The following is a 24234-nucleotide window of genomic DNA, read 5'->3' on the forward strand; positions in this document are numbered from 1 at the left end:
CATCACACCTGGGAGGTTAGAAGTCAAGACAGAAAACCATGATTGCTTCTTATGCTCGGGACTCTGGGACCTTCATTAAAAAGGACAGTGCCCTAACCCATAGGACTTAGGAAAAAAGAGTATTTTTAAACAGTTTTTATTGTTTGTTTGTTAGTTGGGTTACTTATTGATTGATTGATTGACTGATTCTCAGAGAGAAAGACAGAATGTGAGTGGGGGAGGGGCAGAGCGAGGGAGAGAGAGAATCCCAGGCAGAATACATGCTGTCGGCACAGAGTTTGACATGGAGCTTGATCTCCTCACTGAGAGATCATGACTTGAACTGAAATCAAGAGTCTGAATCTTGGGGTGCCTGGGTGGCTCATTCAGTTAAGCATCTGACTCTTGATTTCAGCTCAGCTCATGATCTTACTTACTGTTCATGAGCATTGGGTTCTCTGCTTTCAGCACAGAGCCTGCTCCAGATCCTCTGTCTCCCTCTCTGTCTTCCCCTTCCCCCCCCCCCCAAAAAAAGAAATAAACATTAAACAAAAAAGAGTCAGATGTTCAACCTGAGCCATCCAGGCACCCCATAAAAACAAGAGTTTATGAGACATTACATATAAATCTGTTTGAGACCAGGAAGGCCACAAAACAAGGGAATAAATCTGAGTAAAGAGCATCTTGAGAAAGACTCTAGGCTTGAATGGAAAAAAAAATAAAAAAAAAAAAGTGATGTCCTTAGCGGGGAGGTAATATTTTGGTTCTGAAGTTACAAACCTATTCCAGTGTTTGGGCCAAGAAACTGGGTAGGGAAAAGGGAAGGAGTGAGGGCAGAAGTAGGTAACAGGAAATCTTCAGGGACTCCACCTAATGGAACAGACAGGGTAGGGTGTTGCTATTCAGAGTGTGGCCCAAGGACCAGTAGCATCAGCTTCAGAAGAGAGCTTATTAAAAATGCAGAATCTCAGGTCTCAAACCAGACCCAGTGAATCAGAATCTGCATTTTATCAAGTCCCCAGTTGATTCATTTGCAAGCAAAGTCTCAGAAGTACTGGACTGGAACATACCTCAGTTGGGCATTTGGTTGAACTCTGGAGAGATTTCTGCTCAGGAGACTTTGGCATTGCTGATCTGTTGTGCTCACATAAATAATGGCCTTGAATATTAAAACAGAGCCATTAACTCTGCTGCATCTGGTATGAAATGTCAGAAGCCCTTGGCTTAGGATAGTGACACTTTCACTGAAGAACTCTGTGCCTTTGTACCACCATTATATAGAGAATGGCAACTGGGGTTGCTTTAGGTTGTGCCAGAATAGAAAGAGGCCCGGCCAGGAGCCAGCCATTCTACTTCCTCAGAGTTCTATGATTTTAGGTGGACTGCTTCCTCTCAGAGACACACTTTCCGAACTCCCAAACTGTAGCCCTAAACAACAGCTGGGAGACTCAGGGCTGAAGCTTACTTTCTGGCCTCCTGCCTCATCTGTCATTTATAAACAAAGAAGGTTGGGGCGGTGGGGCGCCTGAGTGGCTCAGTTGGTTAAGCGTCCGACTTCGGCTCAGGTCATGATCTTGTGGTTTGTGAGTTCAAGCCCCACACTGGGCTCTGTGCTGACAGCTCAGAGCTGGGAGCCTGGGAGCCAGCTTCGAGTTCTGTCTCCCTCTCTCTGCCCCTCCCCCACTCGTGTTCTATCTCTCTCTCCCTCTCAAAAAAATAAACATTAAAAATATTTATAAACAAGAAGTTTGGGCTGAAGGCATTCAGGTATTGGCTGGGTGAGAGCTGAGCCTCCTGGCATCTCCAGGACTGAAGTTTCTGACTCTACCTTAGATTGTCACTCATCCAATTCCTCTTCATACTTTTTTTTTTTTTTTATATATATATATATTTTTTTTTATGAAATTTATTGACAAATTGGTTTCCATACAACACCCAGTGCTCATCCCAAAAGGTGCCCTCCTCAATACCCATCACCCACCCTCTCCTCCCTCCCACCCCCCAACAACCCTCAGTTTGTTCTCAGTTTTTAACAGTCTCTTATGCTTTGGCTCTCTCCCACTCTAACCTCTTTTTTTTTTTTTCCTTCCCCTCCCCCATGGGTTCCTGTTAAGTTTCTCAGGATCCACATAAGAGTGAAACCATATGGTATCTGTCTTTCTCTGTATGGCTTATTTCACTTAGCATTACACTCTCCAGTTCCATCCACGTTGCTACAAAGGGCCATATTTCATTTTTTCTCATTGCCACGTAGTATTCCATTGTGTATATAAACCACAATTTCTTTATCCATTCATCAGTTGATGGACATTTAGGCTCTTTCCATAATTTGGCTATTGTTGAGAGTGCTGCTATGAACATTGGGGTACAAGTGCCCCTATGCATCAGTACTCCTGTATCCCTTGGATAAATTCCTAGCAGTGCTATTGCTGGGTCATAGGGTAGGTCTATTTTTAATTTTCTGAGGAACCTCCACACTGCTTTCCAGAGCGGCTGCACCAATTTGCATTCCCACCAACAGTGCAAGAGGGTTCCCGTTTCTCCACATCCTCTCCAGCATCTATAGTCTCCTGATGTGTTCATTTTGGCCACTCTGACTGGCGTGAGGTGATACCTGAGTGTGGTTTTGATTTGTATTTCCCTGATAAGGAGCGACGCTGAACATCTTTTCATGTGCCTGTTGGCCATCTGGATGTCTTCTTTAGAGAAGTGTCTATTCATGTTTTCTGCCCATTTCTTCACTGGGTTATTTGTTTTTCGGGTGTGGAGTTTGGTGAGCTCTTTATAGATTTTAGATACTAGCCCTTTGTCCGATATGTCATTTGCAAATATCTTTTCCCATTCCGTTGGTTGCCTTTTAGTTTTGTTGGTTGTTTCCTTTGCTGTGCAGAAGCTTTTTATCTTCATAAGGTCCCAGTAGTTCACTTTTGCTTTTAATTCCCTTGCCTTTGGGGATGTGTCGAGTAAGAGATTGCTACGGCTGTGGTCAGAGAGGTCTTTTCCTGCTTTCTCCTCTAAGGTTTTGATGGTTTCCTGTCTCACATTTAGGTCCTTTATCCATTTTGAGTTTATTTTTGTAAATGGTGTGAGAAAGTGGTCTAGTTTCAACCTTCTGCATGTTGCTGTCCAGTTCTCCCAGCACCATTTGTTAAAGAGGCTGTCTTTTTTCCATTGGATGTTCTTTCCTGCTTTGTCAAAGATGAGTTGGCCATACGTTTGTGGGTCTAGTTCTGGGGTTTCTATTCTATTCCATTGGTCTGTGTGTCTGTTTTTGTGCCAATACCATGCTGTCTTGATGATGACAGCTTTGTAGTAGAGGCTAAAGTCTGGGATTGTGATGCCTCCTGCTTTGGTCTTCTTCAAAATTCCTTTGGCTTTTCGGGGCCTTTTGTGGTTCCATATGAATTTTAGGATTGCTTGTTCTAATTTCGAGAAGAATGCTGGTGCAATTTTGATTGGGATTGCATTGAATGTGTAGATAGCTTTGGGTAGTATTGACATTTTGACAATATTTATTTTTCCAATCCATGAGCAGGGAATGTCTTTCCATTTCTTTAAGTCTTCTTCAATTACCTTCATAAGCTTTCTATAGTTTTCAGCATACAGATCCTTTACATCTTTGGTTAGATTTATTCCTAGGTATTTTATGCTTCTTGGTGCAATTGTGAATGGGATCATTTTCTTTATTTGTCTTTCTGTTGCTTCATTGTTAGTGTATAAGAATGCAACTGATTTCTGTACATTGATTTTGTATCCTGCAACTTTGCTGAATTCATGTATCAGTTCTAGCAGACTTTTGGTGGAGTCTATTGGATTTTCCATGTATAATATCATGTCATCTGCAAAAAGCGAGAGCTTGACTTCATCTTTGCCAATTTTGATGCCTTTGATTTCCTTTTGTTGTCTGATTGCTGATGCTAGAACTTCCAGCACTATGTTAAACAACAGCGGTGAGAGTGGGCATCCCTGTCGTGTTCCTGATCTCAGGGAAAAAGCTCTCAGTTTTTCCCCGTTGAGGATGATGTTAGCTGTGGGCTTTTCATAAATGGCTTTTATGATCTTTAAGTATGTTCCTTCTATCCCGACTTTCTCAAGGGTTTTTATTAAGAAAGGGTGCTGGATTTTGTCAAAGGCCTTTTCTGCATCGATTGACAGGATCATATGGTTCTTCTCTTTTTTTTTGTTAATGTGATGGATCACGTTGATTGATTTGCGAATGTTGAACCAGCCCTGCATCCCAGGAATGAATCCCACTTGATCATGGTGAATAATTCTTTTTATATGCTGTTGAATTCGATTTGCTAGTATCTTATTGAGAATTTTTGCATCCATATTCATCAGGGATATTGGCCTGTAGTTCTCTTTTTTGACTGGGTCTCTGTCTGGTTTAGGAATCAAAGTAATACTGGCTTCATAGAATGAGTCTGGAAGTTTTCCTTCCCTTTCTATTTCTTGGAATAGCTTGAGAAGGATAGGTATTATCTCTGCTTTAAATGTCTGGTAGAACTCCCCTGGGAAGCCATCTGGTCCCGGACTCTTATTTGTTGGGAGATTTTTGATAACCGATTCAATTTCTTCGCTGGTTATGGGTCTGTTCAAGCTTTCTATTTCCTCCTGATTGAGTTTTGGAAGAGTGTGGGTGTTCAGGAATGTGTCCATTTCTTCCAGGTTGTCCAATTTGTTGGCATATAATTTTTCATAGTATTCCCTGATAATTGTTTGTATCTCTGAGGGATTGGTTGTAATCATTCCATTTTCATTCATGATTTTATCTATTTGGGTCATCTCCCTTTTCTTTTTGAGAAGCCTGGCTAGAGGTTTGTCAATTTTGTTTATTTTTTCAAAAAACCAACTCTTGGTTTCGTTGATCTGCTCTACAGTTTTTTTAGATTCTATATTGTTTATTTCTGCTCTGATCTTTATTATTTCTCTTCTTCTGCTGGGTTTAGGCTGCCTTTGCTGTTCTGCTTCTAGTTCTTTTAGGTGTGCTGTTAGATTTTGTATTTGGGATTTTTCTTGTTTCTTGAGATAGGCCTGGATTGCAATGTATTTTCCTCTCAGGACTGCCTTCGCTGCGTCCCAAAGCATTTGGATTGTTGTATTTTCATTTTCGTTTGTTTCCATATATTTTTTGATTTCTTCTCTAATTGTCTGGTTGACCCACTCATTCGTTAGTAGGGTGTTCTTTAACCTCCACGCTTTTGGAGGTTTTCCAGACTTTTTCCTGTGGTTGATTTCAAGCTTCATAGCATTGTGGTCTGAAAGTATGCATGGTATAATTTCAATTCTTGTAAACTTATGAAGGGCTGTTTTGTGACCCAGTATATGATCTATCTTGGAGAATGTTCCATGTGCACTCGAGAAGAAAGTATATTCTGTTGCTTTGGGATGCAGAGTTCTAAATATATCTGTCAAGTCCATCTGATCCAATGTCTCATTCAGGGCCCTTGTTTCTTTATTGACTGTGTGTCTAGATGATCTATCCATTTCTGTAAGTGGGGTGTTAAAGTCCCCTGCAATTACCACATTCTTGTCAATAAGGTTGCTTCTGTTTATGAGTAATTGTTTTATATACTTGGGGGCTCCGGTATTCGGCGCATAGACATTTATAATTGTTAGCTCTTCCTGATGGATAGACCCTGTAACTATTATATAATGTCCTTCTTCATCTCTTGTTACAGCCTTTAATTTAAAGTCTAGTTTGTCTGATATAAGTATGGCTACTCCAGCTTTCTTTTGGCTTCCAGTAGCATGATAAATAGTTCTCCATCCCCTCACTCTGAATCTAAAGGTGTCCTCAGGTCTAAAATGAGTCTCTTGTAGACAGCAAATAGATGGGTCTTGTTTTTTTATCCATTCTGATACCCTATGTCTTTTGGTTGGCGCATTTAATCCGTTTACATTCAGTGGTATTATAGAAAGATACGGGTTTAGAGTCATTGTGATGTCTGTATGTTTTATGCTTGTAGTGATGTCTCTGGTACTTTGTCTCACAGGGTCCCCCTTAGGATCTCTTGTAGGGCTGGTTTAGTGGTGACAAATTCCTTCAGTTTTTGTTTGTTTGGGAAGACCTTTATCTCTCCTTCTATTCTAAATGACAGACTTGCTGGATAAAGGATTCTCGGCTGCATATTTTTGCTGTCTAGCACCCTGAAAATCTCGTGCCAATTCTTTCTGGCCTGCCAAGTTTCAAAAGAGAGATCAGTCACGAGTCTTATAGGTCTCCCTTTATATGTGAGGGCACGTTTACCCCTTGCTGCTTTCAGAATTTTCTCTTTATCCTTGTATTTTGCCAGTTTCACTATGATATGTCGTGCAGAAGATCGATTCAAGTTACGTCTGAAGGGAGTTCTCTGTGCCTCTTGGATTTCAATGCCTTTTTCCTTCCCCAGTTCAGGGAAGTTCTCAGCTATTATTTCTTCAAGTACCCCTTCAGCACCTTTCCCTCTCTCTTCGTCCTCTGGAATACCAATTATGCGTATATTATTTCTTTTTAGTGTATCACTTAGTTCTCTAATTTTCCCCTCATACTCCTGGATTTTTTTATCTCTCTTTTTCTCAGCTTCCTCTTTTTCCATAACTTTATCTTCTAGTTCACCTATTCTCTCCTCTGCCTCTTCCATCCGAGCCGTGGTGGTTTGCATTTTGTTTTGCATTTCCTTTAAAGCGTTTTTCAGCTCCTCGTGACTGTTCCTTAGTCCCTTGATCTCTGTAGCAAGAGATTCTCTGCTGTCCTGTATACTGTTTTCAAGCCCAGCGATTAATTTTATGACTATTATTCTAAATTCACTTTCTGTTATATTATTTAAATCCTTTTTGATCAGCTCATTAGCTGTTGTTATTTCCTGGAGATTCTTCTGAGGGGAATTCTTTCGCTTGGTCATTTTGGATAGTCCCTGGTGTGGTGAGGACCTGCAGGGCACTTCCCCTGTGCTGTGGTGTATAACTGGAGTTGGTGTGCGGGGCCGCAGTCAGTCCTGATGTCTGCCCCCAGCCCACCGCTGGGGCCACAGTCAGACTGGTGTGTGCCTTCTCTTCCCCTCTCCTAGGGGCGGGATTCACTGTGGGGTGGCGTGGCCCGTCTGGGCTACTTGCACACTGCCAGGCTTGTGATGCTGGGGATCTGGCGTATTAGCTGGGGTGGGAAGGCAAGGTGCACGGCGGGAGGGGGGGGCAGGCTTAGCTCGCTTCTCCTTAGGTGATCCACTTCAGGAGGGGCCCTGTGGCAGCCGGAGGGAGTCAGATCCGCTGCCGGAGGTTTGGCTCCGCAGAAGCACAGAGTTGGGTGTTTGCGCGGAGCGAGCAATTTCCCTGGCCGGAACCGGTTCCCTTTGGGATTTTGGCTGGGGGATGGGCGGGGGAGATGGCGCTGGCGAGCGCCTTTGTTCCCCGCCAAACTGAGCTCTGTCGTCCGGGGGCTCCGCAGCTCACCCTCCCTTTGTCCTCCAGCCTTCCCGCTTTCCGAGCAGAGCTGTTAACTTATGACCTCCCAGACGCTAAGTCGCGCTTGCTGTGGGAACACAGTCCGTCAGGCCCCTCCGCTTTTGCAAGCCGGACTCGGGGGCTCTGCTTGGCTGACGAGCCGCCCCTCCGCCCCGGCTCCCTCCCGCCAGTCCGTGGAGCGCGCACCGCCTCGCCGCCCTTCCTACCCTCTTCCGTGGGCCTCTCGTCTGCGCTTGGGTCTGGCGACTCTGTTCTGCTAATCCTCTGGCGGTTTTCTGGGTTATTTAGGCAGGTGTAGGTGGAATCTAAGTGATCAGCAGGACGCGCGGTGAGCCCAGCGTCCTCCTACGCCGCCATCTTCCTCCACCCTCCCCTCTTCATACTTTTAATCAAAGGAATCTCCTGCCAGATGATTTCCACAAAGAGCCACCACACTGTTTAGCATCTAAGTAGCACTCCGTGAACAGAGTTGCTGTGACTATGTCTGTTGTTTTTACTATTACGATTATTATTTGCCATTCTGAGCCTACTATGTCAGGGTATTCCTCAGGTAGGGAATATGGTGGATGAGTAAGTACGACGGGGTCTTTAGTAATTAGAAAATGACAACACAATTAAACATTTCTGGCCATGGAGAAGGGACCAAGAAAAAATGAAAAAAAGGGAAGTGAATGAAAGTAGAGCAGGGTGGTAAGACAGAGAAGGGCAAGTGCATGTCCTGTAGAGTCACAGAATGGGCCATGAATGCCACATATCACATGTTCTGATAAACCCTGGTGTCGTAGCTTCAGTTGTTTTATGCCCTGCCTCACACTTTCCACTGAATAAAACTCCCTAAATCAATAGGCGATAGGAAGAAGAACTGATTATCAGCTGTTCTGGCTGGAGTTCACTCTCATTTGTCAGTGCCTGCACCGGTCTGGGTGGCACCCAGGGCATATTGGTTGTTAGATGCTTATACCTCTAGAAACAAAGTTACTCATGATTTCTCAAAAAAGCATTTATGACTGACCAAATCTTTAAAAAGGATTCCTTTATTCATTCCATGAATGTGTTCATTTGTTCAACCAATATTTACTGTCTACTTGTTATCAACCAGCCTTTTGTGGCTTAGCAAGTATGTATTAAATTATTTTCACATGTGCTGAAGAAGGTTGCCTTCCCTTGGGCACCTGGGTACAGAACAAAGAGCAACTTGGACTCTGTCTTCAAGGAGTTCACCAGCCAATGTGTCAGGGCAGTGAATGTAAATTGTGAGTATCTTAGCATTAGGCAGACTTGGATCAATGAGAATCCTTTTTTCAGCATCTAACTCTGACACTGTAGCCCTCATCATTTTCCTATACAATCTAGCACTAAAGAAGGTATGCTTCTGTTCAGTTCTTTACAATTCTATGCATGGTCTAGGCTCTTGAGGGCTAACGTGGCCTCTCCGGGGAAATTTCTTTCCTTCTTCATCTACAAGCCTACTTGACTTTCACAGTTACCCCAACCCATGTGCTTCAAACATAAAAAGAGAAATACATGAAGTCACCAATTGTTCCCCAAGTGCATGATATTAGAAAAGAATTCATCTTCTGTAGCATGTCTCATGCAACAGGTTAGTCAACCGAACGGTCCCTCCTTTGTTATCACTCAGTCAGGATCTTAAGTCAGGACAACATTTCCAAAGCTCCTCACAGACAAGATTCTCCAGTTGTTTTTTATATTCATTTTAAAAAATAAATTTATTTTGATACTTCCTTGGTAGGTGTACTTCTAGCCATTGTTTCTAATACATTGCCTTGCTTTTTCTCCTAACAAAACCCTTCTCTTCTTTTAGAAAATGCATCTTTTTCATACAAGTGCTTCTCAGTAGATACAGCTGACCCTGACTCTCTGCTGCAGGAATAATCTCTTAAATAAGGTTAATCGGGTTAAAATCAAGAGCCATTGAACAACAGGTTGTCTGCTTCATTAGGATCGCTAGCATTAAGGACCACAATAGCTTGGAGTTAAAAGAGACCACCTTTGCCACCACAAGGAGTCTACACTACATAGTATCAACGTTGAGGGAAGCAGGGCCATGATATCCAAAGAAAGGACACTTGTTCATGAAACTGGCTGAACCTGTGGCTCCAGCAGACTGGGAGACTAGGTTCCCAGGGAGGAGACACTGAGATAGAGTTTGGGATATTTTTATCAATGATCAAAGCTTATCAAAGGAAGGAAACAGGAACAGGACTGGGAAGAGAAAGAAGTCCAAGTGTGATGTGGCCCAACAATGCCCCTTACATCCTGGCAGCAGGCTCTGGAAGACTGCCCACCAAAATGTTGGACAGAAAAGGCTTACCCTTCAATCCTTCCCTGATGAGTCACCAGATGTGGGCTCTCAAGACAGGGGGTAGATTATGGGCATGTGACTCTCTATAGTTGAGGAGATTGAAAGGGAGTTGAGAGTTAGAGGCTATCCACTGACTCCACCATGCACAGTGAGGCAGTAAGTCTTTCCAGGCGGTGCATCTCTGTGACAACCACACAGTTCTACTAGAAGCCAACTTATCATCCCAGTGATGTGGGTCAGTAAATTCCCTATTTTCTTCAAGTGGGTTTGAGCTCGGTTACTCTTATTTGCATTCAAGAGACTCTGTTTCCCTTCAAAGTTAAAATTCCTCTGTAACTTCAAGATTCCAGAAAATATATACTACTCAAGTACTTTGGGGAGCCCGATGTAAACCATTCCCCCAACATCATGGCAATCATGTGTGCTAATCAAGCCCTCCAGCTGGCTCATACATTTCAAGTGATCAGAGAGTGATGATGGCAAATGTTTGTTTCATTGGACTGAGGGTTTGATGATTAAAACTGGCAAGTCACTGGGGGAAAAGGACTTTGGTTTGTATGTCACAAAACAAATAAAGTCCAACATATTTTCATTTGAATAAACTTCACCACGATGAGAAGAAGACTTCTCAGTTTCGCCTTTGGCCAGAAAGATTCTCTCTAACCTGTTTAGCTCTCAGTAATTCCCATCCTCTCAAGAACAGAATTGTTTGTGTCTTCAAGAACAGTGATTTATACATTAATAATGCCCTCTCTATTCCTGTAAGTGACCAAGTTTGCAATAGTGAGCACAAGAGCAAAATAAAACCAACACTCCAGGCTCTTGCTAGGGAGCAATGCTTATTAAATTATTTTCAAATGTACTGAAGTTCATTTTCACTCTGAGTTTTTAGCAGTATTTCAATTTATAGCAATGTAGCATAAAACGTGCAACTCCAACGCCCCAACAAAAATGACGTGAATACGCATACACATATTATTTTGATATATATATATATATATATACATACACACATATATCACATGATACAGAGGCCCAATGTCATATATTAATCATGTTGAAGTGTGTGTATGAGACACAGAGAGAGAGACACAGGAAGAGGGGGAGAGAGAGAGGTAGGGAGAGAGAGAAGGGGGAAACCATAAAGACTCTAATGTAGGTCATGTTCTAGAACGAAATAACAAATGATATGGTGTAGAAGCACTGTTCAGCACCATTAGGTAATTGAAACAAACTTGATCTCACTTCCCTTTACAGCACTCCTTGTTGAAATAAATTATGTTTATAAACTTCTCGGGATGGACTATCTTTTGTATAGTTTCTTATATTCCAACTCAGCTGACAGAATCCAATACTTGGGCTATCAATTTTCTCAGGGTAATTTAGGGAAGCAATAACAGTACATATGCTGTTGGTCTTGCACTGAAACTTAGTCAATGAATATAAAAAAACACAAACAGACCACTTCTCACCTCCGGAGTGTGGCGGCGGGCCACAGAGCAGGACGACTCCCTGGCCTTCACGCACAGACACTGTACTTCTCATTTTGGTTTTAAAATTTTCAAGATCTATTGTGAAAACAAAACAGAAAGGAATTTCAGAAAGAACAATACAAATTAAAATGTTAACACAGAGCCAAACCTTTCTTTTGCACGATAAAACCCTTTGTCAGGAATCTCAAGAGGAGAACATTTTCTTTGAAAAGGAATATTGAGGGTTTTGATTTATTAATGCTTCTTTGAAATCCAGCAATACAATAAAAATATAAACTCACTAATCCTGTGGTGTTTTAACAGTGTCAGATGGCCTAGGCTACCCCAAAGGACAAATCAGGTATTAGAATTAAGTAATTAGAAAATATGACTTTGGGGCGCCTGGGTGGCGCAGTCGGTTAAGCGTCCGACTTCAGCCAGGTCACGATCTCGCGGTCCGTGAGTTCAAGCCCCGCGTCGGGCTCTGGGCTGATGGCTCAGAGCCTGGAGCCTGTTTCCGATTCTGTGTCTCCCTCTCTCTCTGCCCCTCCCCCGTTCATGCTCTGTCTCTCTCTGTCCCAAAAATAAATAAACGTTGAAAAAAAAATTAAAAAAAAAAAGAAAATATGACTCAAAGACAGAAATGAAGTATTTTGAACCAAAAATATACATGAACCAATATCCATATATGCCACAGTGATTCATCAAATCATGAAGACGTTTAGCTTTACCTTATAATGAAAGCCAGCTATTCATGAATTTCTCTCCCCAAATACTTTATTATCAGTAGCCTAAACAAATTTTATCCTACCTACAATTATTGCTGTTATTTACAAAAAGAATTGAAAATAATCAGGTTCTGGATACAAGTCTATTTGTTCTAAGTCTTGAAGGGTTCTATACAGGATATGCATCACCTGAAATTACCATGCAGGTTGAATTCAAAGGATAACAGTATATTAAATCCACCTACTCCTTTTTATTTGTAGTTGTGAAAAAAATGCAAATAATTTTTATAACTGCCCAAAGACTTTCCCCCCCAAATTTTTAATAGAGGAATCAAGGCAAATACTATTATGACCACCAGTGATTATGTTTAAAAATTGTTTAATTTCTTCCAGTAACAATCCAGGAAAACAAATTCTGATTCTTATTCTCCAGCATAAATTGCAGAATGGAGAAAATTTCATTGGCTCATTTTGAACAAAACTTAAGCCTTTTGGGGAAATAAAAAGCATGAAAAAAAATCTACTGTTTCTTTGAACCCAAAACCTGTGAATTCCACTTTTAATATACTCAATGGTGTCACTTTCTGTATCAGAACAATTGCACCGTCAATTTGTGAAAGAATACACTCATTTCCTAGCTCATAAGTGTTCATATAAATTGCTTAAGTGGTGAGGCAATATGTGTATTTCAGAACACGACCTGGAAAATTTCAACTTTGTCTTGAAAAATGTAAAAAGCAAAATAATTATCTTCAAACGGATAAAAACTACAAACTGTAGGCAGTTATGAATATTCTAAGCACTTAAAATCAGCCCATCAGAAGGAAATAAGAGGGTCTATTTGCTTCATTTTAATGTTTCTGAAAAATAGTATTAAACTACTAGGTTTAATAGGCATGGAATAGGTTATAGGCATGGAATAAAGCTATTCAGCAAAACTCACTATGTATGCTCATAAAAGAAAAAAATTTTACATCTGGACTTATTTTAACCAGAAGTTACCCTACAAAAATGATATGACAACAGAGCATTATATTACCTTCAATGTGTAAGTAAAATGCAACATAATCAAAACATGAAGCCTCCTGAAATATACCTGAGTTGGAACTGCAAAATTGTACCATCCAAATATTTCCCAGTGACTAAACAGGGGAGTACTTCATATCAGAATGTAGCCTATATATGGAAAAATAATATCCAATAATGATTTTCTGGCAACCAAGTATGTATCATCATTTCTTATTTCTTACCCAATTCTTATTTTATTCTGTTACATAAATTCACACCATGGAAGTGATTCATCCCTGGTTTTAGCTGGAATATGCACAAAAGGATAAACCAGTTCTATGGAAGCTAATAACGTCTTTTTTCCCCAAAAGGTAAAAATCCCTTTTGCCTAAAGCACTGATACTGTGCAACAGATGAGCCCATTGCTCTAGACCCTTGCATTGAAACAGTCTCTATGCTACACGTGGACAAAGAACATTATTTTTTTGGATATCTGTAGCCAGTTTGTGGAGCATATACATCAGGGATAGCAAAGAAAAATACCTGTACTGGCTTTAACATGTTTTCCAGGGCTTTGTTGCTAGCAAACTGTGACTACAATGAAGTTTTGTTTTCCTTAAAACACAATCCTCTGAATTCTTACTTTATGTTACTCAAAGTGTGGTCCAGGACCACCTGCATTATTATCACCTACGATTCTTATTACAAATGCAGATACCTGGGAAATTGCTTAAAACTAGTCAGTTAGAAGGAGATCTGCAGTTTTAACAACCTTACTGGCTAAAGTTTGTGCACACAAAATATAACTTTGTGGCTTCCTATTAAGATGTACTAAGTTCAACACAGACTAAGTATCTTAAAACATATCTCAAATTTTTTGGAGCATATGAAAATGCCCATGGGATAAAGAATCTGTTAAACATCCATTTAGCAGTAGGGATAAAAAGTGAAGCTGTCACTAACTGAACAAGTATTCACTTAAGACTTCAGCTTGCTGCATGCTAGGTTCTGAAATACCAATCACTGGGGCTTCCTTTCAAAGAGAGCCCTGTGTGGTAAGAGCCTTGAGACCAACAGCAAGAACCTTGCTCTTCTGGTGGTAAGTACACAGAGGAACAAACATTCAACCGAGAGATGGAAAAGATTCCTTGAAAGAGTAGCAATCAGCCAGCCAAATCCAGGATGGGGTGCAGAGGGTGGGGGTGTTGAGGGGGACATTCTGTTCAGACAGAGGAATCAACAAAGGAAAACCACTGATGCAAAAGAACACCTCCTTCAAAATACAGCCAGATTCCCACCCTTTGGGGGTAACACTAAGGACTATAGAGATAAAGGTAGCATAAATGTCTGCAAAGTTTTAGATTACTGAAATACCTATTGGATGGTTACATGTGTAACCCAAACTCAAGGATGCCTGTAGTCCATTCTTGGCAAGAATTGTATTAGGACAACTCTGCTTAGGAGTCAAAATAAATAAAAACTAAACCCAGAATTTGTTAGTAGAAATAGTAGATTAAAAAACATCTAAGAATTTTATTTTTGTCTCCTTTCCAATTCTTGCAGACTCTGAAATTATTTTGGAGTCTCTAATTAGCTGGACTTTAAAAACAAACTAACATGATAGAAGAGCATCTAAAAGAAGTACAGTTAACATCATATTTGATGGTGCAGGACTGAATGCTTTCTCCCTAACATCAGGAATATGACAAGGATGTCCATTCTTACCACTTAAATTCTAACCACTGCAATATTGAAAGGAAAAGAAATTAAAAAGTATACAGTTTGGAGATGAAGAAATAAACTACACCTGTTTGCAGATGACATGTCTAAATTAAAATAAGAAGTAATCTGTCAAAACAAAAACAAAACAAAACCTCTCAGTATGAATCAGTGAGTTAAATAGGTCAAAGGATGCCATTTCTACATACAAACACTGAGCATGCAAAAACCAAAATTAAAAACACAAAACTACTCACAATCATTCAAAAAAAAATTAGATCCTTAGGCATACAGATAAGAAAACATGTGAAACATCTATACACTGAAAAAGACAAGATACTGAGAGAAAACAAATGTAACCAAATGGAGAGTCATACATACTGTGTTCAAGGACTGGAAGTCTCAACATAGTATGAACTCTGCAAATGATATGCAATTAGTATTAAAATTCCAGAACATTTAAAACATTTGTTCTCTTACTTTTTGAAGGTACTGGCAAGCTTTTTAAACATTTTACATGTAAAAGCACAGGCCTGAGAATAGCGAACACCGTCTTCACTGAGAAGAATAAAGTGGGAAGAATCACTCTACTTAATACTAAGGTTTATTTTATAGCTACAATGATCAAGACACTGTGGTACTGGCAAAGAAATAGGTACACAGGTCAATGGAAGAGAACAGGCTAGAAATAGACTCATATAAATATGCTCAACTGATTTTTAACAGTGGCAGATGCAATTAAATGGAAGGAGAGCCTTTCAATTACATGGTGACAAAGCAGCTAGACAACTATATGCAAAAAAAAAGAAAAAAGAAAAAAAAAGAAAAAAAGACCTAACCTTCACTCATATATAAAAATTAACTCAAAATGAATCATAAACTTAAATGTAATATATATATATTACATTTACATATGTATAATATATATATTACATTTATATATAATATATATTATATACATTACATATTATATATATTACATATTATATATGTATACATACATACACACATACATACATATACATATATACATATGTATACATATATGTACATATATACGTATATATACATATATATGTATATATATATATACGTATATATACATATATACACATATATATACATATATACGTATATATGTGTATATATATATTACAATTATATATATATTACATTTAAGTTTATGATATATATATATGTGTGTGTGTGTATATATATATATAAACTTGGAGAAATACATAGGGAGAACATCTTTGTGACCTACAACTAAGCAAAGAGTTTTTGACAACAAAAGACCTAACAAGTACCTGGATCATTAAGGGAAGACTGATAAATTGGATTTTATCAAAATTAAAAACTTTTGCCTTAGGAAAGCCCATGTAAAGAAAATGAAAAATCAACTACAGAATGGGAAGAATGTTTGCAAACCACTTGACCAGGAAGTGAATAGTACCTAGAATAAATAAGTCCTCACAAAACTCAGTAATAAAAACCTAAAGTATTCAGTTAGAAAATGGGCAAACAACCTGAACAGACACTTCCTTGAAGAGAATACACAGATGGCTAATAAGAATGTGAAAAGATGTTCAGGAGAAATATAAAGTAAAACCTCAATAAGACAGCACAGCACACATATCCGAGTGGCTAAAACTAATAAACAGTGACAACACTAAACCCTGAAGGTTTAGGATGTGGAGAAACTGGATCACTTGTACTTTGCTGGTGGGAATGCAAAAGGTTACAGCCTTTCTGGAAAACAGTTTGGCAGTTTCATATAAAACTAAACACACAAATACCATATCATCCATTCATCCCAAGAAAATGAAGACATACCTTCACACAAAAATCTGTACACAAAAGTTCATATAGCTTTATAGGCAATAGCCCTGAACTGGAAATAACCCAGATGTCCTGCAATGGGTCAATGGTTAAACTCACACTGGTAGATACATATCATGGACTACCATGCAGCAATAAAAAGCAATGAACTACTGATACACCTTACAACTTGCGTGGATCTCCAGAATTATACTGAGTGGAAAAAAATCCCAAATAATCCTGAAAGGCTACCTGCTGTATGATTCCCTTTAGATATTATTTTTTAATTAAAATAAAAAAACTAGAAGTAGAAAACAGATTGGTGGTGGCCAGTGTTTGGGAAGGTGGGAGCAGGGAGATGGGTATGGTTATAAAAGCAATGTCGGGGATACTGACTGTAGTCAGATACACAAACTACACAAGTGATAAAACTGTATAGAACTACACACACACACACACACACACACACACACACACAGATGAGTACATGTAAAATTGGGGAAATATGAGTGAGAAACAAAGAAAAACAAAGAAAAAAATCCAGCTCTCCATATTTCATTTTATTTTATTTTTACTCTTCCTCCACACCCCCCACAGTCAGATATTCCAAAGCTCTAAGCACACCATGGGGCCAGTATCTCCAAGGCTGGCATCAAAGGGAGATGTGTAGAGCCAGGAAAGAAGTACACTCCTTATTCAGAATGCTTTCCCATCCATTCACCTGGATCATTCCTGGAGTATAAAATAACTACCTTGATGCCTGTTTGTTAATATTCTAGATTGAGCAGATTTTCCATGGACTTCTCAAGCACTTTACTTTTTAAAATTTTTTTACCGTTTATTTGAGAGAGAGAGACAGAGCGAGAGCAAGTGAGCACAAGCAAGGGAGCGGCTCAGAGAGGAGACACACAATGTGAAGCAGGCTCCAGGCTCTGGGCTGTCAGCACAGAGCCCGACGGGGGGCGCCCCACGAACTATGAGATCATCACTTGAGCCGAAGTCGGCCGCTTAACTGACTGAGCCACCCAGGTGCCCCTCAAGGACTTTACTTTTAGGCTGATCTCCCCAAGCTGTGGAGAGGCAGACCAGACCACAAGAAACCAGTGATACATACACAGAAAAGACTGGGGTGACTCTGATTTTCTGACAATCTTGGGCTCAGTTTGGAATCTGATTCCACTTGCTGTATATTGTGGGTGTTGCTTTCTCCATGTAGATTAATTCAGGTAATCACCTAGCAAGCAGAATGTGAAATGTCAGTGAGTATAACCGCAGGGCTACTGTGCACAAGTGTACCTCTGCGTGACTTAAAATGAGTCAAACAAAGGCTTTGTTTCCTACCAAAGTCAGTTAGGGAAATGCGGGGTTAAGCCAAATTAAATGAGTTTCTTTATACAGAATAAGTCAGAGACCTTAATATAAAATACACACTCATGAGGTCTACTAATGTCAGATGGGAATTGAGCATCCTAAACATATCTGACCAAAGAATTCTGTGTAGAACATTTTATGGGAAATGCTGGAAAAGGCCATATGTTGAATTAGGTACACATATGTGCAATTGGGTATGCCATAAATACCAAAAAAAAAAAAAAAAAAGATGCCAATAAAAGACTGAGAAATAAAACAAACCATTTTCTTCCTAAGAGGATTAAAATGAAGCATATAAGTGGCAATATGTTGGAAATTTTGGCCAGCTGAGTAAATAGCCTTAACACTTAAAAATTTAGACCTCTGCCTCCAAACACCTTATGATCATTTGCACTTAGAGCGTGAGAACTATTAAAATCATCATCACTGAAAGCTGCAAGTGAACTTTACTAGTTGTGTAACTCAATTGTATTTGATGCTATGAGGTGAAGTGTTACCTTTTCAATTAAAACGCAAAATATTACCCAGTAGTGATAAATACATTGTCAAAGGAACACAGATAGGCAGAGTAATAGTACCATGCATAATGCTTTAAATGTCTTTAACATTTAATGTTTAATGTTGAAATGCTTAGTGGTTGGTAGTTACCAAATTAAATCACTGCCTAAACAGTGTAAATGATGAGACTGTCTTTGAAAGAATCAGATAGCTTTCAGTAAAAGAAAGCTGCGCACTCCTATACAAAAGCTACAAAAACAAAAACAAAAACAAAACTCAATGAAAACATCTGGAAAGGCAATAAAAATCAAAATTGCAGTTCGGTTAAGGTTTTCATCTTCATCTCCGTGGTACCAGGTGTTATAAATAAAGAAGAATCTCATGCAATGATTCAGCTTCTACTATCAAGGGTAGAACTTCATTTAGTTGAAAAATCTCATTAAAGCATACTCCACTCTGAAAAGAAAAAAACAAAAACAAAAACAAACACAAACAAACAAAACCCTGTGTTGCAGTGCATGACCATGAGTTTTCTTCCTTTTTTCCGACACATGCAGAAGCCTCTGGAAGATCGCCCAAATCAGAATATTAAGACACAGCCAAGTGACTCTCTTACCATCTTCAGTGTCAGCAAGTCCACAACAGAACCATTACTTCCTGCTCTATATCCCAACTCCCAAATTCAAAGTGTCTCCTCTTATATTTTGTTGCCTTTCTTATTTAATATATCAGTCCGGTTCTCAAAACATTTAATCAACTATGAAGTCTCTACGGGAAAATTCTACCATGGCAACATTTGTGTCTTAGGAAAATAAAAATGTTCCCTTATGTAAAAACAATGGCTTGTTCAACAAAGGTCGTAGTGTCTTTGTTTTGTTTCTGCAAAAGCAGGGCCTCAGGTGACCTAGTGTGTGTGGGAGACAGTCTCAGGAGGTAGGAGGGAGGGAGTGAAGACAATGAGAAGGGGCTACTGGAGTCCAGGAGGGCTTGATTGCATAAAAGCTTCCAGGAAGCTGATGGAACGCCTTGCGGAACTGCCATTTTGCAAGATGGGAGTCTGGGGCATTTATACACAGGCTCCCAACTTCAACAATGGAGGGTTCCCCCACCCCACCCCAGGGGGCAAGAATTCCCCCATACTCATCTGAGCACGCATTAGCTCACTATGAACCTGCAAGGGAGTGTCGACCCTCCTGCAAATGAATTAAGGTGGGCAAAGAGGATGTCATACTGGGTCCCAAAAATGTCTACTGAAAACAGATTTTCTTATTTAGAGCCTGGCCTTTTAAGAGGTTTTAAAACAGGTGTGCATTGTTAGTTTCCAAGCAGACCTAAGTATTCAGTATTTTCTAAGCCTACTCAGGATATAGGGATATAGGGAGGCACTTAGTAAGATCTTAATGTCTTCAGGAACTGTTTAGTTTTGTTTTTTAAATACAGCTTGGGAATTTTGGCATCAAGGGTGAGACCTTAACATCCTCTCTAAGACCATCCACACTGGTGTCTCCCAGTGCACCTTCCCTCTGTCTCCTATCACCCCAAGGCTCTAGAACCCCCAACTTTCAGCCACATAGCCAGAAATAATAACAAACTACTTAGTTTTTCCTGAACACAAAATGCTGGTCTAGTTAGTCAAGCAAACAGTGTTCCCACTTCTTCATGGGTATAGCACACTTTTATTCATCTTCAAACCTAGCTTGAGCCACATAACCCTTTCTTGAAACTCCTGAAAATATCTCCATTTTGTCTCTGAACTTCCCATACTTTTGCATTTGCTCATCCTGTCCTATTTGGGGGGCTGTGCTAAGGTTAGAGCACTATCATTTTCACCTTTACTATCCCTGGACAGTAGCATATTTCTTGGTATTGTGTGGGTCATCGATAGTAGTTTAAAATGACTTAAACTGTCTTTTCATTACGTCACCTTTCTTGGAATCTCCATAGCAAGTCTCCCAACTAATCAAAGCCTCTGTGCCTGTGCTGTAGACTTCTGAACTTTCTGTCACAGAAGCTTAGGGAAAGAATGCAGGTATAGGAACACGAGAAACATCTTTGCTCTGTCACAATCAAGATCCGCGTGACTGAAGGAGTATCACTTCATTGCTCTGTGCCTTCCAGATTTCCATCCAAAAAAGTGAGGACAACATCTGCCCTTTGAACTTAACAGGTTTTTTTTTTTCTTTTTTCTTTTTTTTTTTTTTTAATTTTTTTTTCTTTCAACGTTTATTTATTTTTGGGACAGAGAGAGACAGAGCATGAACGGGGGAGGGGCAGAGAGAGAGGGAGACACAGAATCGGAAACAGGCTCCAGTCTCTGAGCCATCAGCCCAGAGCCCGACGCGGGGCTCGAACTCCCGGACTGCGAGATCGTGACCTGGCTGAAGTCGGACGTTTAACCGACTGCGCCACCCAGGCGCCCCAACAGGTTTTTTTTTTCTTAAAGGATCTCTAGCATCACAGATGTGAAAGTCCTGTGAAAAATGAAAAAGACTATAGAAGTGCAAACTCTTCCTATTCCTTCTCAGTCTTTGGTTTTATACCTCTCTCTATTTCAGTCTCTCTCATGCCTCCTCTATGGTCTTAAACATGCACGCATAACCCCACCTGGAAAACAAAACATATCTTCCAGGGACCCTTATACTTGACTTTTTGAAACATCCCTCCACGCTCTACCCTGACCATCTGCTTCCTCCGAGTTTTAGCTTGCAGTCAACTTGGGTTTCTATCTTCTGGAGTTCGACAAACCCAGGTACAAATCCCTTCTCTGACACTATCTGTTTGACCTGAGGCACATCACGTCACTTGTTGATCAACAATTTCATCATGTGTACACTAAGGATAATAATAGCAATTATATCTGCTATATTTGTGAGGAAGAAATAAGATAATTCGTGCCAGTTACTTACTACAGTGTGAAAATTTCTAAGTGTTCAACAAATGATAGCTCTCATTTTGCTTTTCTTTTTTTTTTTTCAAGAACCTCATCAAGTCTGAAGCTTCTATCACTATGTCTGTACCAGCGATGTGTCTATGAAAATTGTGATTCAAAATGGGCTTTTAGTCCCCCGTCTTTCCAGCATTTTCTGGATACCCAATTGCCACCTCATATGTGACATTTCATTTTCCGATGCTCCAGATGCCCCCTACACTTCCAATCCAATCTGCCACTTCTCTTTCCTACACTGGCTCAATTCACTCCATTTGATCATGTTAACTGTTCCGCAAACTCTGTCCTCTCTCTTCCCATTTCTCTATCGCTGCCACCATCTTAATGTTGCTGGAACTACACTACGATGAAAATTCTGCTGTCCACAGTAAGCCTATGACTCCGGTATGTTCGTCTGTCTTTTTTTTATACCTTGGCATCCCCAATGTTACAAGAATACATTTTATCAACATTGACTAAATGGATATAGGAAGGCCTTAATGGATGAATGAATTTACTAGGCTCTGTAATAGAAATTTTTTTTGAAATTTATCTCATTTGATTTTCAAGAAAGCTCTATTATAAAGACATCTTATTTGCATTTCCAAAAAGCTGTGGTTCAAACTTATCACGGAATTGGACAAAGGTGATGTCATAAGCGGTGAAGCCAGTTCCACTGATTTTGGTCCAGTTCTTTTTAACTTTATATGTACAATAAGTCCATCCAAACTTTTGGGCTTTTCTTCACACCTGTGGTCTCCTCCCTTTTCACTCATCCAATGTATCTACCTTATACTCATAGTGTTGAGTTCAGCTTTCTTCATAAAACATACTCCCAATGTTCAATATCTGCTCAAAAGTCTCCATTCATTTCTCATTGCCTAGATGGTAAAGCCCACATTCCTTATCCCGATATTTAGTCATTCACTCAACAGATATATATGTATACGTATGTCAAGTATGTGTCTATGTCCTAGGTAGTTGGACATGAGAGCACAATCTGTCACTCTGAGTATTTCTGCTTCTCAAACTTGGGCCCCATCTTCTACTTTAAACTTATATTAAGTTTTTGTATCTCAAGGTCTAGTTTGAAGTGTTCATACTATGTGAAGGAAGCATTATCTGGTAATTTTGAACTATTCTGGTAACTGTATTTTAAATTTTTTAAATGTTTATACATTATCTTTTTGAGAGAGAGAGCGAGAGAGAGAGCAGGTGTGGGGCAGAGTGAGACAGGGAGACACAAAATCCAAAGCAGGCTCCAGGCTTTGGGATGTAAGCAAAGAGCCCGATACGGGGCTCAAACTCACGTTATGGGGCTTAACCGACTGAGCCACCCAGGCGCCCCTGGTAATTGTGTTTTAGATCTGTCTGTCCAACAAGACTAGAGTGGAAGCCTGGGACCTCCTTCATCTCTTCTTTTTGCCTTTCACAGACCTCACCTTGTACCTATCCAGGACAAATGGCTTCAACTTAGGCAACATGATCCCTCTATAAAAGGTACTGTCAGCTGTCCAGAGGAAACAGAATGCTTGTGCCTAGTAGCTGTTCTCTACCATGCCCTTCTGCTTCCTGCTGTTGTATTTGTTAACAAAACTAATTGCTCGGTGTAGAAATTGTTATTGTTGAAATTATGTGACTAGAGAAATAATAAAGAAAGTTGAGGAAATATATATGAAAAAAAAAGAAATGGAGCTTATGCTTATATAAATATAAACTCCAAGACTTTTGTAAAACTCAAAAATGAAAATTTACACTTTTCCGAAAACTGATGCCAAAATAGGTGGAATAGAAGGGGCCAGATAACCATAAAATCTTGAAAATGGAAAATAAATATCTTTACACTATTTCTGTACCCAGAATGCCTCAGAAATATTTTAAAAATTATGACTCAAATTAAAAAAATACTATAACTGGAAGTCTCAAAAGATGTATATGGGTATGTGATTTATACAAATATAGTACATGCAACCTTGAACCAAAGAAGAGTGCTTGACACTACATTAAAAAATAGGAAAAAAAAAACAAAAAGCAAATAACACATACAATTACATACCCAAAGCAAAAATAAAATTTTTATGATTAATATGTACCCTTTTAAAAATAATTACCCGTTTTAAAAGAATTTTTGGAGTGGCATTGCAACTAGAGCCCCCTATGGATTTAGAAAAGAGTAAATGCTGCTTAGTTAAATTAAACAAAAAAATTAAGAAAACTTTAATATCAATGGTATTGACAGTTTTGCTCTTTTAGTATTTGAATCCAGGAAAAACAAATAAAGGAACTATCTCCATTTGATTATGAATGTTAATTTCTCATGTAATACAAAAGTTTAAAATATGAACCGTTAATGTAAACTGAAGAATAAAAGTAAATCTTTACTGCCCAACAATGTTTTTCTTCGTATTCTTCATGAATTTAACAAAATCCTAGCTTGTCATCAAGACGGTAATTTTAAACACTTATCCGGCAATATTATAAATCATTTTCTTTTTCTTTGAAACAAAGATCTCCAGGTACACCAGAGATTTGAGAGAATTCAGAAAATCTGCATGAAAACCGTATTTTAAAAGTCAATTTGATTTTAATAAGACCCTAGGAAAAGCAAGTGTTCTTATACAAAACATTAACAAATAAAACAAGCTATATTTTCAACACTATCAAAATGTGTTATATTTCAAAAATGAACCATCATGTTGGGTGTGCCATCGAGGAATTTTAATAATTAGTAATATAAAAAATATACTTGGTCCTTTCATTTAGAAACATCTATTTGCCAATTTGAAAAATTTTTAAAAATCACATAAACTGACAACATTCTGAAGATGGGAACATACAGCACTTCAGCGTAGTTATCTTAATTATACTCTCAAACATTTTTGAAAAGCTCTTTAATAGTCAAATTAAAACGCGTCAGTGGCTTCTTCAGCAAGGAATGTGAAGTCAGAC

The 24234-nt window shown here is 39.3% G+C and overlaps 1 protein-coding gene across 2 annotated transcripts in view; it reads right to left on the minus strand.

The window, feature by feature from the left end:
* The window catches only part of CNTN3 (contactin 3), a 258886-nt gene that overhangs the window by 148567 nt on the left and 86085 nt on the right, over positions 1–24234 (minus strand). For both annotated transcript variants that reach the window (XM_032592339.1, XM_032592338.1), the window contains exon 4: positions 11218–11313. In XM_032592339.1, coding sequence (XP_032448230.1) covers positions 11218–11313 — 96 coding nt within the window. The remainder of the gene's footprint in view (positions 1–11217; positions 11314–24234) is intronic.

This window comes from Lynx canadensis, chromosome A2, assembly GCF_007474595.2.
Source record: "Lynx canadensis isolate LIC74 chromosome A2, mLynCan4.pri.v2, whole genome shotgun sequence".
NCBI lineage: Eukaryota > Metazoa > Chordata > Mammalia > Carnivora > Felidae > Lynx > Lynx canadensis.